The following is a 20,105-nucleotide window of genomic DNA, read 5'->3' as shown; positions in this document are numbered from 1 at the left end:
CACCCAGGACCGATGGGTGCTCCGGATCATTGCCGGAGGTTACATATCCCCTTTTCTCAGCCCCCCCCCCCACCATCCCGGAAAATCCCGGACCCACCACCCAGCCAACGGGATCTTGCAGCCATCGAAATTTCAAAGCTGCTTCAAAAAGGAGTCATCCAACCGGTCCCCGAAGACCAGACCGGATTAGGGACTTACTCAAGATTCTTTTTGGTGCCAAAAAAGACCGGGGACATGAGGCCCATCTTGGATCTCAGCAAGCTCAGCCGTTCTTTCAAGAAGTCCAAGTTCCGGATGGTCACCTTACAATCCATTCTTCCGCTGCTGGAGAAAGGTGTTTGGATGTGCTCCATAGATCTCAAGGACGCCTATTATCACATCCTGATAGATCAGGCGTCCAGGAGACACTTGCGCTTCAGCCTGGGAGACGGTCATTACCAGTTCTGTGCACTGACCTTTGGTCTCACCACAGCCCCCCAGGGTGTTCAACAAATGTTTGGCAGTGGTGACTGCTCACCTGAGAAGCCTAGGATTCCAGGTGTTTCCATACCTAGACGACTGGCTCCTAACTGCCACCTCCAGGCGTCTACTCTTACAAAACCTAGCAGCCACTATTTCTCTAGGCAACTCCCTAGGAATCGCCTTCAATTGGGCAAAGTCTGTGTTGCTGCCATCTCAGCGCATACGGTTTATCGGAGTAGAGATAGACTCAAAGCAAATGCGGGTCTATCTTCCTACAGAGAGGATAGAAACATTACAATCTCAGGTCCAAGCATTGCTCTTCAAACGCCGAGCCCCAGCAAGGATGGTCCTACAACTGTTGGGTTCCATGTCGGCTACCGTTCTCCTAGTTCCCTTAGCAAGATTGCACATGAGGATTCTCCAGTGGCTCCTGTCAGTCCAGTGTCGTATCAGGATCTCCCTCTCAGTCACCTCATTATAATCACGGAGACGTGCAAACAGGACCTCCGCTGGTGGCTTCTGTCCTCCAACCTGGATCAGGGGCGACCCTTCACTCCTCCACCTCCAGTGGCCACTTTGACTACGGACGCCTCCCAGACGGGGTGGGGGAGACATTACCTGGGCAGGTCAGTCCAAGGCAAGTGGCACCCCGACGAGAGTTCCCTACACATCAACATACTGGAAATGAGGGCGGTGCTTCTGTCGCTACAAGCACTACACAGTTACCTCCCCCAGGGCATGATTGCCGTTCAGTCCGACAACATGTCAGTAGTCTGGTACCTGAACAAGCAGGGAGGGACCAGGTCCTACCCACTTTGCAGAGAGGCCATGAAAGTATGGGATTGGGCTATTGCAACCAACCGTTTCTTGGTAGCAACACACATTCCGGGGAGATCCAATGTGATAGCCGACAGACTGAGTAGAACTATTCTCTCCCCGCACGAGTGGTCTCTGAACGACAGAGTGGCAACTCAGATCTTCAGAAGATGGGGAACTCCTTGTTGCGACCTGTTTGCAACTCCCCTCAACACGGAATGTCTATAGTTCTTTTCTCACCCCAGTTCCGGGGGGGGGGGTTTCCCAAGGACACCCTAGTCCAAGCTTGGCCCACCGGCCTACTGTACACCTTTCCACCGGTTCCCCTTCTCCCCAGGGTGATCCAGAAGGCGATTCACTTGCAGTGCAAGATGATTTTAGTTGCCCCATACTGGCCTCGTCAAGTCTGGCTGCCCTTTCTTCAGAAATACGCACTGGACGGTCCATGGTTCCTGGACCAGGTTCCAGATTTCTTGATCCACCAGTCGGGACAGCTGCATCAGTCCCTTCACTCATTGAGGTTAACAGCTTGGCTCCTCCACTTCCGACTATAGTCAGGATCCAGGTTTTGGACTCGGAAGTCATACATATCTTGTCCTCGGCCCACAAGAATTCGACTAAGAAGATGTATAACAGCAAATGGAAGAGATTCGCCATTTGGGCCCAACTCCTGGGATTAGATCCCATTACTGCCCCGGTGTCTGAAGTTTTGAAATTTTTAGCTTCCTTATTCAATCAAGGTTCTTCGGTCTCTACCATCAAGGTTCAATTGGCAGCTATTTCTAATTTTCATGAAAGTATAGACCCACCTTTGATGAGCAATAAGTTGTGTAAAGCCTTCATGAAAGGTGCCTGGCTGCTACGACCTCCGATTTATCATCCTGCTCCACCGTGGGATCTTAATTTCGTATTAGGTGCTTTGACCTCCTCCCCCTTCGAACCGGCAGCAACTTGTGACTTGAAATTTCTTTCTTGGAAGACTGCCTTTTTGGTGGCAATTACATCAGCCAGAAGAGTTTCGGAACTTCAAGCCCTATGTGTCAAACCACCATACCTGGTTTTTCACAAGGATAGAGTATCCCTCAGGCCTAATCCATCCTTTGTTCCCAAAGTTTGTTCTAGTCTTTGTCTTCAACAGTCATTGGAACTCCCAGTTTTCTTCCCCAACTACTCAGACAGAGCGGAATATATCTTCCATTCATTGGATGTTTACAGGCAATTGCGTTTCTACTTAGGACGCACCAAACACGGAAAACAGATCAGTTGTTTGTGTCCTTTTCGGACAGTAAATTGGGCAAAGCAGTCACGAAGGTCACTATTGCCAAGTGGATCAGAGACTGTATCAGTCATACTTATTTTCTTTCTAATAGAGAGCTTACAACCACTGTGAAAGCTCATTCTACAAGGGCTATGGCTACTTCGACAGCCTTTCATTCCAAGCTTGTCATTAGTGACATTTGTGCTGCGGCTACCTGGTCTTCTCCTCACACCTTTATTTCTCATTACAAATTGGATGTGGCATCTCGGGGGCGAGCTTCCTTCGGTTCCACAGTTCTCAGGAGTGTTTTCCAGTGAACCACCCAGGAATCAGGTGCTAGGGACGCTGACCCATCAGTACAGAATGTAGGCGAGATAGGATCACATAACATCTTTTAGTTATGTACTTACCATAACTTTAGATGTTTGGGATACATTCCTAATAACCCACCCTCCTTCCCCCTGCCTTGGAGATCAGAAGAGACCGGACGGTTCAGTTTAGCCATTTCATCTTGAAACACCTGGCAATGTTATTTCAACTGTCTATGACTGTGTGCATGTGTGCGGACAAACAAGATCTGGGGAAGTAGTGGTGGTGCATCCTGGGATGTAGAATAGCTCAGCCAGTTAGAGACTTCGCTCTATAGTATAGCGTGCCGAGTCGGAGCCAAGGATCAGCTCCGAACCCATCAGTACAGAATGTAGGCGAGATGGATCTCAAACATCTAAAGTTATGGTAAGTACATAACTAAAAGTTCTGCACACTCGGCTCCAAACTCTGAACCTTGCAGCATGGCTAATCATGTAGTAAATCTGTGATGGAAGCCAGAAGGCCTAGTACTAGAAAGTCTTATGCTGATAAATGGAAGAGATTCTGTGCTTTGAACCCAGCACAAGGAACAGACACAGCAAAACCAAATATCCCTCAGATTTTACGATACTTGACTGAGATGCTTGACAAGGGCCTATCTTTTTCTTCAATAAAAATCCATGCCTCTGCCATCTCGGCTCATTAGAACACGAAGCCTCCCATCTTTTCTCATCCTCTGCTAAAACAGTATCTTAGAGGGGCCAAAAATTTTAAGGCCTCCCAGAAGATCACCAATTCCTGCATGGGACCTCAACTTTGTGCTGGAAAATCTCACCCTGCCTCCTTTTGCACCAGCAGCTACTGCGGATATAAAGTCTTTATCTTGGAAAACAGCTTTCCTTTTGGCAATCACTTCAGCAAGAAGGGTTTCAGAACTACAGGCTGTCATGGCTGTGGAGCCTTTTATTACATTTTACCTGGACCTGGTGTCCCTTAGGACCAATCCTTCCTTTATGCCGATTTTGGTATCCAGTGTGGCTCTTAACCAAGCTATTCACCTGCCAACAGTTTACCCAAAACCGCAGAACAATGGGGAGGAGATTCTGCATTCATTGGATGCACACAGACCACCAAGATTCTACTTAAACAGGACCAGATCTCTAAGAAAGTCTGAGCAACTACTGGTGGCATTTGCATCAAGATCAGAGGGGAAGGCTATATCAAAGCAGACTTTTTCTAAGTAGATAGGCCACTGCAGACTATTTCTAAGTGGATAAGCCACTGCATTAGTTTCTGCTGCTTGCATCATGGTAAACCTGTGCCCAAGGGAATCGGGTCACATTCCACTAGGGCTGCCTCTACCTCAGCAGCCTTTCTCAGAGGATTTCCAACCAAAGACATTCTAGAAGCTGCTACTTGGAGCTCTGTTCATACCTTCACAAAGCATTATCATTTGCCTCTCTTCTCTAAATCCAGGGCAGGCTTTGCCACTGCAGTTCTGCAGGGCCTTATAGCCGCTCCTAATGCTATTTAGTTCCATCCTCTCATCCATAGCTTTGGGATACTACCCAAACGTAATGACTGCAGCAGTGAAACATGAAGAACATAGTACAGTTGTGTACACTTAACATAAATGTAGATGTTGGAGTGTATTCACTGTTGCAGTCTGGGTTACCCACCCGCCTCCCCCTCCCCTTTTCTATAACTTCTCATCTGAAGTAGGATATTCATTTGTCTGCAACCTGTGGGTTATGGATCCGATATCGGATCCGAACCGGCATAGTTTCCAGCTATGGATCCAAGCTCTCAGCTCCTCCCCTCACCCATAATGCCCTGCTCTACCCTCATGACCTCAGATCTTGTTTGCCGCGCTGGTAACTGGATGTGGTTCTCATAGCTCTCAGCTAAGTGGATTTTTTCTTGTACAAGAATAGAATATTTTTGCTTTCTTTAAACTTTTTTGTGTGAAAGTTGTAGGTTTCCTATTATTATTGACTGTTTTTAGTTTAATTTAATTTTCAGTAGTATATTTTATCCCTCCCTCGCTGTGCGTGAGTGTGTGTGAGGCCTGTGTGCTTCTTTATTGTTTTATTGTTTTAAGTTACTTCTGTAACTTTTGGTTAGTTTTTGACTATGGCTGATCAGCCTAAGTCAATTTTCTCTAAATGCTCCGAGTGTGGCCATAAGCTCTCACCGGCTGATGGCCACACTCGGTGTTAAGTGTCTTGGGGTTGAACACCTCACATCTGGTTGTTCCATTTGTGCAGGGTTCAACCCCAGGGCACTGAGGAGCGGAGGTCCAAGCTGGTCTTGGCGGGTCTTTACCGGACTCGGCTCCGACCCCGCTCCTTCGGGACTCCTGCGGCTGCAGCTGTTCCCCTGTAGCACCCCTCCTGCTCCTGGGACTCAAACTCCCGCTTCAGGACAGGAGAGGGATGCATCTAAAGGACGGAGGAGAAGCACCAGCGGCGGCCGAGACCTCTGTTTCGGCCCGCCAGCCAAGCGGCTTCTCCCGGCTTCCTTGTTGGCGGTCTCCTCCTTCTCGGCTCCGGTCACCTGTGTGCTTCTCACCGGGTCCTGAGGAGGAGGAGACCGATCTCAGCGAGGCTATCGAGGAGGCATTCCAGGCCTACCTCGGTAGCCTCGTCGAGATCTACCCATAGCCTCGATGCTGATCTGGACCGGATGATGCGAAGGTTCATCCAGGCCCAGATGCAGATGGGAGTGCTCTTGCCTCCCCTCCGGGGAGCTCAACACCCTTTTCAAGCCTATTGCTCCTTCTCCGACCCGCTTCCGGGTTCGGAGCAACTGGAGCCGAGCAGCCGGGCGGGGAGGTCGGAGCCGATAGTACTTGGTACCGGATCCGACCATGCCTCGAGTGCGTCGGACCCGATCTCGGAGCCTGGATCCGAGCCGGATCCGGGGATCAGTGCTCCTTCGGCGCCGTCTGTGTCGGGCGCACTGTCCCGGATCCGGTGCGGCGCCGCTCCGATCCACTCTTCGGATCCGAGGAGCCGATTGTCGGATCCTTTGGTCGAGGTCGGCTCCCTTCGGCTTTTGATGTAGTGGAGAGGGCTCTGTTGAGGGTCTCCGGACCCCGGCACTTGCTTCGCTCCGTCCCGCTCCTCTGCACTGGGCCAGGCTTCCACCATCCGGCCCCTGGGACAGCCCGTTTCTGTGCCCCAAGTTGCTCCCATGGAGCAAATTGCTGCTGAGGACTCCTCTGACAGCCCCCAGAGGAGGCTCCTGCAAGCATACGCAAAGGAGGCACATTGACTCCCTGAGTCTCTCACTGAAGACACGGACTTGGAGGAAGGGAAGGCTCCCACGGTCACCCCGAGGATGTCTCCTTCGGAGACATCATGGAAATACTCCGTATCAGGGGGTGGTCTGCCCCAAGTCTTCCTCGGACGAGTCCGTGTTCTTGGAGGCATTCAAACGGGCCCGTCTACCTCTTGGGTGTCCCCTGCCGACCCCTGGTGGACCTTATTACCACCAGGGCGTGGAAGGAACCGGACACCGTGGAGCCAATTCCCAAAGACCGGATAAAATCCTTAGCCCGCCTTCTGACAGGACCCATTGGAGTAAGGGGCCTCCTGTAGATGCCATGTTGATGGCGGCCACAAGAGGGAACTGGCTCAGGAGAGTCCCTCAGTCCACCCACCGAGCAAGGAGTCTCGGATGATGGACCGCTTGGGAAGCGGATGTTCAGTTCGCGACCTTTCGGTAAGGGCTGAACTATTTGGCACATGTTATTCGGATGCAGCGAGACCTTATTAAGAATGCGCTGCATCCCTGAGTCCATTTCGGAGGAGGACAGAGCTCTGCACTCCACCAAAATGGCCACTCTTAGGTCAGTCACAAATACTTCTATGCTACTCTCCCATGCTACGGAGGGCGCTAGAGCTGCGGGACAGGACTGGTCACTAGGCGTCAGGCCTGGCTCCGCCACTGCATTTTTCTGAGCCCTTCAAGGCGCTTTGTAACGCCTTTGATGGTTCTGCTCTGTTTGGCAAGACCGTTCGCGAGGCGTTGACCCAGAGCGAGAAGGACGGAAGACGCTGTCTGCCGTCGAATCCGCTTCTCTGCACCCCAGAGGCCCTATTCTAGGAACCAAAAGGGTCAGAAGAAGATGTAGTTCGAAGTCGCAGCAGTCCCAGCCTGCTCCGGACAACCAGTCCTTCCGTGGCAGAGGAGGACAGGGAGGACGCCGCCCTAGAGGCAGAGGGGCTCCCAGAAACTTCGGGTCCAGGAACCTTTCTCTGAACGGCCCGCAGCAACCCTGAGGGTTGCCCGACTGCTCTACTCTGGAGGCAGTCGGGGGCGTTCGGGCACCTAGCGGCATGGGAGTCCATAACATCGGACCGCTGGGTTCTCCAAATCATATCCAGGGATATCGCATTCCTTTCCTTCACCTTCCAAAGATGAAGTCCCTCCCAGACGTACCACCCGGTCAAGGGAGGCCGCTTTGGCAGAAATTGGCCATCTGCTAGAGAAAAGAGCCATCCAGCCCGTTCCCCAGACCAGATCGGATCAGGGTTCTACTCCAGGTTCTTTTAGTGCCAAAAAGACGGGGAACTAAGACCAATCCTAGACCTCTCTCTCTGAATCTGGCAGTCCCCAAAGAAAAATTCGAATGGTCACTCTACAATCTATTCTCCCCTTCTGGGAGAAGGCCACTGGATGTGCTCGATAGATCTCAAGGAGCGTACTACCACATCCTAATGGACAGACGCTCCAGGAGGTTTCTCCGCTTCCGGCTGGGAGCCAGTCACTACCAGTTCCGGGTCCTTCCCTTTGGTCTCACCACAGCCCCCAGGGTGTTTACCAAGGTACTAGCAGTGGTAGCGGCCCACCTGAGGCTTCAGGGGGTGCAGGTCTTTCCCTACCTGGACGACTGGCTCCTTACCGCCCCAACAAGGCATCTACTTCTCTCGGCTGAGACTCCTTTCCCCATCTTGCTCCATTTCTGGGCATCACAATAAATACAAACAAGTCCAGCCTGGCACCCACTCAGCTCTTAGATTTCATAGGGGCCAGACTAGACACAAGGAGTTTACGAGCCTTCCTCACTGCGGACAGAGTTCTAAATCTGCAGCTCCAGGTGCGGGCCATTCTCCATTCATGTTCTGTTCCAGCGGAGTTGGTCCTGAGGGCTCTAGGGTCTATGGCTTCCCGATAGCACTTCTTCCTCTTGCCAGGCTCAATATGCATTCTACAGTGGACGCTCTTAGTACAGTGGTCATACCTTGCTCTCCCCATGCATCATCCCATAGCGATCAGCAAGGCTTGCAAGCGGTCCCTCTTGTGGTGGCTCCACTCCCGGATCTCCACGAGTCGCCCATTTTGTGCTTCTCCCCTCGCCACGGTGACCACGGACGCCTCCGCCTCGGGTGGGGGCACCTTGGGCCGGACAGTCCAAGGCACGTGGAGCGATTCAGAGACCTTTCTGCATATCAATGTTCTAGAGATGAGAGCAGTGCTCTTAGCGTTGCTAGCACTTCAGGACTTTCTTCCCTTGGGAACAATTGCGATTCAATCGGACAATATGTCTGTTGTCTGGTACATCAACAAGCAAGGGGGAACAAGGTCTTACCCTCTTTGTCGAGAGGCCATGAGAGTTTGGGAATGGGCAATCTCCACCAATCGCTTTCATAGCAACGCACATTCCGGGTCAGTCCAACATCCTAGCGGACAAGCTCAGTCGCACCATTCTGACCCCTTACGAGTGGTCTCTCAATTGTCAAGTAGCGGAACGCATATTCGCACGGTGGGGAACCCTTCTTGCGATCTTTTGCTTCTCCCTCAAACACCAAGTGCGACAGTTTTTCGCTCTGATACCTCCTCCCGGAGGTACCCCAAGAGACGCTCTGGTGCATGCTTGGCCACCCGGTCTTCTGTATGCCTATCCACCCTTGCCTCTGATGCTGCAAGTTCTTCAGAAAGCCTCTCGGGTGGGTTGCAGAATGATTCTCATTGCTCCGTTCTGGCCTCGACAGATCTGGTTCCCCTTCCTAAGGTCTCACTCGGTGAATCCTCCTTGGATTCTAGATCCTATTCGGATCTGATATCCCATCCATCCTGCATTCCTCCTCCGAACCTGGACAGCCTGAAGCTGACCGCTTGGCTGCTCCAGTTCCACTCTTGATAAGGACTCGGTATTTCTTCACCGGTAAAGGCTATTTTGGTGGCGGCTCATAAACCATCCACTAGAAAGCTTTACCCCACCAAATGGAAACGTTTCTCTGTGTGGGCGGAGCGGCAAGGCCTAGATCCCTTCACGGTTCCTCTCCCCGTAGTGCTTGATTTTCTAACCTCTCTCTTTAATGATGGTGCCAGCAGTTCCACAGTCAAAGTTCAACTGGCGGCAATTTCTCACTATCATATTGGTCAAGAGTCTAATCCTCTTATGTCAGCCAAATTGTGCAAAACTTTTCTTAAGGGTACTTTCCTTCTCAGGCCCCCTATAAAGCAAGCAGTTCCTCCTTGGGACCTTTCTTTGGTCCTACAGGCCTTGACCGCTCCCCTTCGAGCCAGCGGCTACAGTGGACCTCAAATTCTTGTCTTACAAGACAGCCTTTTGGTAGCCATTACATCAGCCAAGAGAGTTTCTGAACTTCAAGCTTTATCAGCTAAACCTCCTTACTTGGTTTTTATCCGGACCGTGTCTCCTCAGGACCAACCCGTCCTTCCTTCCTAAAATCGCTTCTGAAGCAAACATCAATCAATCCATTAACCTCCCTGTTTTCTTCCCTAAGTATGAAAACAAAGGTGAATATAGGCTACACTCACTAGATGTTCACAGGCAACTAAGATTTTATCTCAACAGGACAGCTGGTCATAGGCAATCCGACCAGCTGTTTATTTCCTTTGCAAAATTCAATTTGGGCAAGCCAATTTCCAAAGTTTCTCTGTCCCGCTGGATTTCACAGTGCATTTTATTGGCTTATCAAGCCAGGAAGGCCCGCACGGAGGGTGTTCATGCCCATTCAACCCGGTCAGTATCTACCTCAGCAGCCTTCAAGGCTAGGATTCCTCTAGATGATATTTGTGCAGCAGCTACGTGGGCTTCATCTCATACATTTATTTCTCATTATAAGTTGGATCTTGCATCTAGGGTAGAGCATCCTTTGGCTCATGGTGCTCGGAATATCCTTCCATGATGGCGCCCAAGATTCAGGTAGCTGGGGACTCTGTCCCACAGGTTGCAGACAATGAATATCCTACTTCAGATTTAGAAGTTATGTACTCACCATAACGTTCCATCTGAGTAGGTGTATTCATTTGTCTGCAACTCATCCCTCCTATCCCCTGGCCTTTCAGTTTCCTGCATATTACTTGTTACCCTTTTGAGGGTATTGTTGCTTTGGCAAACTCGATCTGAGGTCATGAGGGTAGAGCAGGGCATTATGGGTGAGGGGAGGAGCTGAGAGCTTGGATCCATAGCTGGAAACTATGCCGGTTCGGATCCGATATCGGATCCATAACCCACAGGTTGCAGACAAATGAATACACCTACTCAGATGGAACGTTATGGTGAGTACATAACTTCTAATTTCCTTCACTATATTCTAAAGCCTTTATGGTGTATTTGCTTTTAGATGAAGGTAAAGTTTATGTTGCTAAAAGTGCATTTACACACACACACACACACACACATATATATATATATATATATATATATATATGTTTTGTTTTTTTTTTTTTTTTTTTTACCTAGAAAGGACTAAATTTAATAGAAAATCTGACCAGCTGTTTTTGGCCTTTTCTGAATCCGGATTAGGTTGTCCAGTTTCTAAAGTTACTTTAGCCACTTGGTTGAGAAATTGTATTACTTTCATTTATGGCAAGAATTGTAACCCTTTACCTGGCAGAGTGAAGGCCCACTCTACAAGATCAGTGTCAAATTTTGCAGCTTTCTATGCTCATCTTTGAATGACATTTGTGCAGCAGCAACCTGGGCTAGGCCTCATACCTTCATTGCTCATTACATATTAGACTTTGCTTCCAGAGGCAGAACTTCTTTTGGTTCTATGGTGCTCCTGAATGTCCTTCCATATGCCGCCCAGGGAACAAGATCGCTGGGGACTCTGTCCCAAGAGTAAGGAATAAACTAAGAATTAACAGCATAAGAGAAAGAAGTTATGTCTTATAACATTCCATCTGAGTTGTTTCATCTTTGTTTATTCATTACGGCCCACCCGCCTTCCCCCTCTGAAGGTTTCTGGTGGATCTCATTTGTCCTCCTTTCCAGTTGTTAGGTCATGTCTGCCCAGAGGTAGCCTCTGCTTCATTTTTCCAACTTACAAACTAGATCTGAGGTAACTGGGAGAAGGGCATGATGGGTAAAATCTTAGCTCAAGAGGTTTGTGGCTGACACGAGCTTGAAAAAAGGCTGGCTCGGTTCTGAGGTCAGAACCGAATCCCATGAGTAAGGAATAAACGAAGATGAAACAACTCTGATGGAACGTTATGGTAAGACTTCACTTCTTTTTTTATTATGAACAGCCCGAAAACTGTTTTAGTATATTGGCAGGCTAGAAGGGTGTTAATACCCATGCTTTAAATATTTGTACGTATTTATGTATGTCGAAAGAACTGATGAATGACTTGGAGAAGAGAGTAGATCAACAAGAAGGGATGATTAGCAGAAAAATTTACAAAAAGGTAAAGTGACTGAGGAGTCGCAACTCCTGAAGTATGTGGGGGAATGCTTCAAATAATTATTTTGATTAAAAAATATGTTATTGAAGGAGAAAGCTGACTTGATCAGTGTACAATGTAAGGAGTGGGGTGGGGAAATGCATAAAATTCAGGTTTGCTCTAGTAAGAGACACACACACACACACACACACACACACACACACACACACACACACACACACACACACACACACACACACACTGCGTTTGTGAAGTTAGGTGAAGGCTGCCTTCCTAGCCACATAGAATTCTGTAGTTAATTCTATCATTTGTAAATTTTAATGTAAGCCACAGGCTTGTTCTCTTAAATGTGAAAAGACTGCATTGGATATTGAACTGCAAAAATGTAGCAACAGTTCACTCTGCTGTAAGAAAGCTAAGTCAAGCATTTTATGACTGTCTTTGATGTCAAAATTTGGAGCCAATATGTCTAGAGGGAGGCATCCTGCCTATTGTTTTAAAACCAGAGTTAAAGGCTAGAATTTGCATGTATAAATGTACTTTACTGCTCTGGTTTCTGACCAGGTGTAAAGAATGTAAGGGAACACCAGATAAGTGTGAAGGAAGATGTCATGTGAAGCAGCTCCGTGTTATCAATTTAGAGAAAATCATAGAGCTTAGAACATTTTGTCTTGAACATCCAACATCACTAGCACTGCCTGTTTCTATATGCAAGTTATGTGTTTTCTCTTAGAAATAGCTAAGAATTAGGAAGATTAGACTGTGTTCTGCGGTGTTGATGTTAGAACTTTTCTATGGTATTATTTTTAAGTATTTCTCTGTGATTTCTAAACTCTTGACTAGCACTGTGTAGTAAGAAGTATCATCTTGTGTTTTTATCATTTATTATTAAATATTTCTAAACCTTTCAACTGTGGCTGTTTTATGTAGAGTTAATTTAAGCTCTAGAGTACATTGCATGTATATAGTGATACTGTACCAAGTCACTGTAATAAGCCTCGACTGTTCAGTCACAGTTACCATTTGGATAATAATATTGCACAGTAATAATTGGACACCCTTTCAAGGGCCTTTGAGTAGCTAATAAATATTAGTAGGTGGTGGCAGCTGGTACTTACCTTTTAGACTGGGCAGAAAAAGGTCACAGCTGGAGAATCTGTGCCAGCCTTCCCCAGGAGTGTCTGTGTATAACTTATATCTCAGTGTGTGTGTGTCAGCTACTTTGGCAGACACACGAAGCACTGGTTGGATGGAGAGGGTGCTGGAGGTTTTAGCTTGCCCACTAGGCTGAGGTCTGGACCCTATAGCGGTGTCAGTGGGGAGTCTTATTGGGGACCTGGAGAAAAAGGGAGAGACCAACCCCAGACTGACTGTGATCTGTATGTGCTCTTAAAGGAAATTGTACCTTACTGTGTGGGTATTCATTATCCTTTCACTATATGGACGCCCCTCACTGGTGTTAGTGGTGAGGATTGAGGCTCCTTGATAGCTGGGCCAGGGCAAGGGCGTCGCAGCGTTTGAGTAATTTAGTGTGGGAATGTGGAACATATTGAATACTGTAGATAAATTTAAGAAATGCTTGGTAGTTGGCTTAAAACATGCAAATGTGTGTGTGTTACACTTGGCAGGCAGGGAAGATAAATTAAAAAAAAATCAAAGACATGCCAATGTCTGGTTTATCCATTCACAACAGAAGAGAGAGAGGGAGGGGCTCGGAGAGCATTTTGTAAAGAGAATATGGAGTGCACCATAGGGAAGGGGGTTTTGTATGGGAAATAGCTGCTTTCAATTTGATCTGGAGAACAGCAGTAAAATTTTCCTTAATTAAATTGAAAATAAATTAAAAAGTTAAGGTTCCAAAGTGGCAGACTGAAGGATCTGGGGAAAATTTGATATAAAGAAGTAAGGAATGCAGTGAGGCCAAACCTTTCAAATGTTAAGGATTGGTACAAAGTTGTCTCAAAGAAATAATGTACCGTTAAGTTAAAGAGAGAAGGCAGAGTGGGAGCAAGCAATGTTAAATACAGTGCAAGTAGCTGTAACAGGCATCAAGAAAGTGAGTAGGTTTAGATAAGATGGACAGATAGAAAAGGGAACGAGGGTTTCAAGAGGGAATAATAAAAATAAGGAGTATTAAATAGTTGAGAATCAATGAAGTACAAATAGGCAACTTAACCAAGAGTACAGAAACTTGTAAAAGGTAGAACGGAAGGCTATAGTGGACAGATATAGAGGATTAAAAATGAAAAAAGTTCAGTTGTGTAAAATCTTAACATAACGGTAGATATCCTTGCCTTCACTGCTGCAGTATTCTAAATAGATGGAATTCACTGCCATGGAAGCCTGAACGTCTGGCCAGTCTACCAAAGACTACTTGTTGTTTTTAAAAGGTTTGCTGAATATCGCCCAAATGCTCCTTGCATAGGGTAGGTCATACAGGTCATGTTCAGGCCTGCCATAAACAGAGCTGACTGCTTCAGTAGGAACACAGTCCAAGAAACCCAAGATGTGACTTGTACATCCATGAAGGCAGAAGACTAGGGGGATGGAGGTAGGAAGTGAATACTGCAGCGGTGAAAGCAAGGACATTTATGTCCACGTCCAAGTCAGTAGATGGTTGGACTGCTGACTAAAATGTGCATAAGAGACTGAATTAAACAAACATGTAATGCCCGTCACACTTGTCAAATTATGTACAGTGAGCTAGATTTGTACAAATTCAGAAAACTGAAAGTGAAAGAAATAGCATTGCTATTGTCATGAAAAGTGAATGAATTGGCCTAGCTTCAGTCTTATTAAACACCTAAGGATGCACATTCTAAACTCAAAATTAATATTGTAAAAGCTTCCTTAAAATTTTGTTTGTACTGAGGTGCAACATTTTCACATATTATGTAGACATCCACACGTGTGTTTTGTACTTCATAACTTTAAGTATGCATGTGTTTGTGCTAAAATATAAGCAGGGAGCCATTTCTAAATTACAGAAATTCCATCTTAATGAGTGTTTGTATTGGGTTGTAATCTTAAGCAAATTGTGCTATTTTCTATTCTGTTAGATTGATTTTGAACACAGACTGTATGATAATAATTAAAAAAAAAAAGCATGGCTGAGAAGATAGTAATAATATGAAACTAATTGCTGTGCTTTTTTTTTTCTTTTCAGGAGCTTGCAGACTTCAGCATCTTTCTCTAGTAATCAGAGAGGTATGCATGATTTGTTTTGTTAATGTCTTGTACATTTTTATAATGTAGTGGAGTCACTGTTTTTACTGCAGTGCTTGACCCAGTGTCTGCTCCGTCTGAATACAACCTTTGAGACTTCGGATCAGACTCTGATCTGACACCGGCCAGTTCAAAAGTCTTTAGCTTGTTTTGGCTGCACCTTCCTTGCCTAGAATTTCCTGCTCGTCCATCAGCTCCGCAGATCTAATTTGTTGTTATTCATGTCTGCAGCTCTGTCTTTGGCTCTAGTTGACTTACTTGTTTTCAAAGAGTTAGTGCAGTGTTGGCGAGATCTTATCTTCTTTTACCCTTGTAAAGCCAAGCAAGAAAAAAAGTCTTTCGTTATATTTTCATAAGCAGACTTAAACTGCTGGAGGTTGCATTTCTCATAATAATAAAGAGAGAACACACATACAACTCTCCCTTTATGCAGCACATGGGTTGTTGTTTCTGATACAGTGATGACATTTTTATAGTTTGAAATTGCACGGAGGCAAGGTTACTGGAATTCTTCAACTACATTGGGAACTCCACGAATTTCCTGAACTTTACAACTTCCCACAACAAAGACAGTGCAAATTTCCTAGACCTCATGATATCAAAGCCAGAAGGCTCTGACTGGCTGTCAAGTAACCTATACAAAAAAAAAAAAAAAAACAGAGTAAACTTACTATTGCACCGGGACAGTATGCATCTTTGTCAGACTAAGAATGTGGTGCAATCCTGAGACCCTGGGATTTAAAGAGCATCGAAGGAGCTAAGGGAGTTCACTGTCAACCTAGAGAAATATTTCCTTGCCCGTAGTTACAATAAAAAGTTAGTCTTCAGGATGCTTGAACCTATGTCTCTCCAAAAAATGCCAACCCTGATTACCCAAATGCTGACAACAGTCACAAAACTTAACAGGAGAAAAAAATACAAAGAGGGATGTAAAGACATATCCATGACTGTTACTTACTCCACTGACTACAGAGCTATAATGGACATCATTGAGGACAACTGGGTTATTCTCAAGAATAACCTAACCCTAAACAGTACAATACCAGAAAAACTTAGGTTTCAACATTCGGAAACAAGAATATCAGAGATTTTTTTGAAAAAAATGAGCAGAACACCACGGACCAACTCAACTCCCCGAAGGGTACATTCCCTTCTGAACCCCCCAGCTGCAGTTATTGTAAGCACATGGAGAAAAAAGCAATACGATATCAAACTTCCACTAAACACAAAAAATAGCAGAAACGGCCACAGCAGAAGATACAGAGCACGGACTTTATTGTAAGCGCTTTCGGTCAAAGTGATACCTCAACCTTCTTCAGACATACACAATTAAAACAACCACAAAACCTTCCTTAAATATGCAATGCATGATTAGAAAACAGTCACTTAATTAATCCATTGGTTATTATGACTTCTTAAAGTTGCAAAAAAATGTTTTACAACATAAACTAATGAATTTAACTTGTTTTATATGAAAACTATATATATATAAATATGTAATAAGTACATTAAATTTGCATTTTCTTTAAAAATGTTATAACTTTATAAAGATTTTTTGTATGTTAAATATTAAATAAATATCATTGGTAGTAACATCAAAAACTATTGCACAAGACTCTCCAACAACACAAACTCCTGGTTCAAATAAAAATTATTAAATGTGTAAATATATAAAAAAGACCATGTTAATAAATTTTTTTAAAAATAACCATATGTATTAAAGTCTAGGTTATCTAAAAAATGTGAGTGTTATATATATACACTCATATTATATAAAAATATATGTAAAAAGCACAAAATTAATACTATTATGTATAAAACTTGTAAAGAATAAACAGTTTATCTCCTTAATGCCCTTAATTTTAATATACATTTGATTGATGCGTACTCATTTAAACCTGGGGGAAGTTGGGCAAATGTTCTAATTTGCCATAAAAAGTTCTTGTTCTTCAAGCCATAATTGCCATGGACCCCCCCCCCCCCAGTACCAATCTTAACTTGTTGTATGGCAGTAAATAAAAAGTGGTGGTCAGGTTGTTCGCAAGTGTGCCTGGCAAGTGCATTATTTAGATCTTTCCTCCCTATGGCATAGAGATGTTCATAAACTCTCTTCTTCAATGCCCGCTCTGTCTTGCCTATGTAAAATGATGAACATTTTACACATACAGCCACATAAACCACGTTTTTGCTTTCACAGTTATACTTGCCATTGATTCGATAGTTAATCCCATTAATGTGTACCTCTTTCCCTGGGAGAATATATTTACATTGTGGGCACATCCCATGTTTTATCATGCCCATTTTAGTCCTTGTAGGTTTATCTGTTGATTTTTCAACTAAGTTTTTTAAGTTGACCCCCTCCTGTATACAAATTTTGGCTTAGCACCTAATGCTTTAGCCAGAAGTGTATCTTCCAAAATGATGTTCCAATTTTTGTTAATGATGCTTCTTATGATGTTGAAATCAATACAATAAATAAAAATAAAGTTGATTTGAGGTGTCACCCCAGTTGATGGTTTTAATGAATTTTGCATACTACCCCCTCCTAATAGTGGCTTAAAATAGCCCACTTCTCTTTTATGCAAAACCTCCTTCATCACTTCATTGATTAAAGCCTTTGGGTATCCTCTCATGACAAACTTTACACTCAAACTTTCACATTCAGTAATAAAATCCTGTTGGTCAGATGCCATTCTTGCTGCCCTCACAAATTGTCCCTTCACTACACTTCTCTTTTGATGTCCACTTGAGAAGTGGAGAAGGGAGTTTGAGTGGGTAGGCTTTCTATATATTTCAGATTTAAATCTACTATTAGAAGTGTCCTTACTTAATTTGACGTCCAAAAAACTGATTTCATTTTCTCTTATAGTGTAAGTAAATTGGAGAAAATTTGTCATCTTTGAAATGCTTTCTATAAACTGGGGGATCAATTCTAATGACCCAATGTCATCCTGGTATCTGTTATACCAGGTGACATTTTCTTTATACAGCACATTTTGAAATAAATATATATATATATATATATATATATATATATATATATATATATATATATATATATATATATATATATATATATATATATAAATATTTATGCTCCCAGTATGCAAGGACGCTGTTTAATTTATTGTAAGCACATGAGCAACAAAACAGGTTTCCACTGCCCTAACACTGACTGCAATTTCCAGGTTCTTTGCCGTGGTAGTAAGTCAGTAGTTTACAGGGCACTATGCACCCAATGCCCTGCCTTCTATGTCAGGAAAACTATCAACAGACTTAAAACCAGAATTGCTAGACACCTTACATACATCTACTACAACAACAATGCAATAGCTAAACACAACCAAAATCAACCCGGACACAAGACATACAAGTTTAATATTTTAGTTGAATACCAAAAGAACTACAAGGATCATTAAATGACAGACTGGAAAAACGCAAATTAGAATGGCAGATCAGACTAAAAGCATGTAAACCACCAGGACTTAACACTTGGATTTCCGTCACCAGCATTTTTAATCTTAGGAGACATAAAAAAAAAGTATGTTGAATGCAACATGGATAGTCCTCTGGGACACCAGTTTGTTATTGCATATGGGGGTTCCAGTGATGGTTTGTTTTTTTAGTGTGCTTGCATGTCCTCACGTAAAGTTTGGGGGACAGTTTTAAAGAGGCTTTGGACAGATTAGAGTGTAATAATTTTGAATTTTAGAACACATTCCCCTAGGGGCATGAATATTGATAATATAATATTGTAATAAAATATGCAGTTTAAATGTTTTATCATCACTGTAATATTGTTGGTTTGAATTTATAAACATTGCAGCATATTTTATTTCATTTTTTGTATGGAGTATTCTGTGCTTTTATATGGGAATTAGAAATTTCTTAATTGATACTAATTGATTAATTTGCAGCATGTATATTGGGCACATTTTTTTGTCAATTTATTCCTGGGTAGGTGAAAGGCCGAGATACCAGAATACACGCACTGATGGAAATTCTTGCCTGGTTGCATGGTGGATTTGTTATAGTTTCCCCAATCTTAGGAGACTCCATCACCACGTTTGTTATTGACAGCTGAATTCTCCTGTTTTAATTTGACTTTGGTGGAAATGTATACAATTATTTATTATTATTTTTAATTATTAATTGGTTATTAGTTATTGTACTTCTGTGCACAAAAAGTTTTCTTTTGAATTAAAAGGCTCCACCCGAGAGGCAGATCTGGAGATGTTTGAGCGAAAGTGCTGCAGACAAGCTATTTTTATTAATTTTTTTAAATAGAGACATTTTTAAGTGGGGTTGCTTTCCTTATTTTAAAATCTCCTGCATATTTTAAAATGTTTATTATGTAACTGATAATTTGCTGTACACCGACAAGAGCAACATTTAGTTTCTGTATAAAATATACCAGTTGCACATAACCCAAATTACAAAGTCCTCACTGATGTTTGCAATAAGACCCATAGCAGACCAGTATTTCAATTTTTCACCCAGTCATATTTTACTACCAGAGTTCCCACATACAGTTTCTCTATCCTGTCACACAGACAATGGATAATGTAATTTGTGTTTTAACCAAGTTAGCCTGTGTAGTTGATTAGGTGGCTAACATCTAATGGTACACATTTATGTATCTATAAAATCCACCAAACACACGGACCCCTATAACTATATTCTCATAGGTCCATTTTGTAAGTCTTGTAGCACACCATTTTTTTCCAAAGTTGTCTCATTCAAGTTTTACTACTGAATTTCCTGGCTGCAAACACTCCAGTCACACACAAGCTGGAAGCAAGATAACCATTGGAATATTAAAACCACCTATATTCTAATATATATATTCTAAGAGATATTTAAGTTTTAACCAATCTCAGTTATATGTTTACGTTTCTATAGAATTAAATAGTGTTTTTTTTCTTCGTTTTTGACATTTGTATAAACACAAGATTTATTTCCTAGTTTCTTTACAAAAGCACATTGCTTATCTGACGATTTTATGCAAGTTTCACCCAATAATGATTTGTTGTTTTGCTACTAAAAAGTGAGGCTATTTTTCATTTCATCAAGAAGATTTGTTGTTTTGGTATGAAGAATGTGAAGCTGTTTATATTCGTAAAATTGAAGAAATTTTGATCGCAACAGTATTTTTTTTTTTACTGCTGTTTGGAGTTTAGCTTAGCTCGAGTAGCTCAAAAAGCTAGTCTTTCATATTTTTTCTAGTTGTTTTGACTTGAATAGTTGGACCCTGTCTACTATCTGACTGTTTAAGCTAACTAAACTTTAGGGTGCTCACGGTGCTTCATTTTTAAACTTTGAGAAGGTCACACAGGCTGTTGACAGTGGTTGTTCTGTTTATACAGCTTAT

At 43.7% G+C, this 20,105-nt stretch overlaps 1 protein-coding gene across 1 annotated transcript in view; it reads left to right on the top strand.

Annotated features, from left to right (window-relative positions):
• The window catches only part of LOC122802816 (protein NPAT), a gene marked incomplete in the record, with an annotated part of 1,438,521 nt that overhangs the window by 137,080 nt on the left and 1,281,336 nt on the right, over positions 1 to 20,105 (top strand). The window contains 1 exon segment of the mRNA XM_044072621.1: positions 14,676 to 14,716. Coding sequence (XP_043928556.1) covers positions 14,676 to 14,716 — 41 coding nt within the window.

The sequence above is a fragment of the Protopterus annectens genome, chromosome 5.part0, assembly GCF_019279795.1.
Source record: "Protopterus annectens isolate FY-2018-M chromosome 5.part0, PAN1.0, whole genome shotgun sequence".
Classification (NCBI taxonomy): Eukaryota; Metazoa; Chordata; order Ceratodontiformes; family Protopteridae; genus Protopterus; species Protopterus annectens.
The sequence above is the reverse complement of the archived record's forward strand: the minus strand, read 5'-3'. Positions and strand labels throughout refer to the sequence as shown.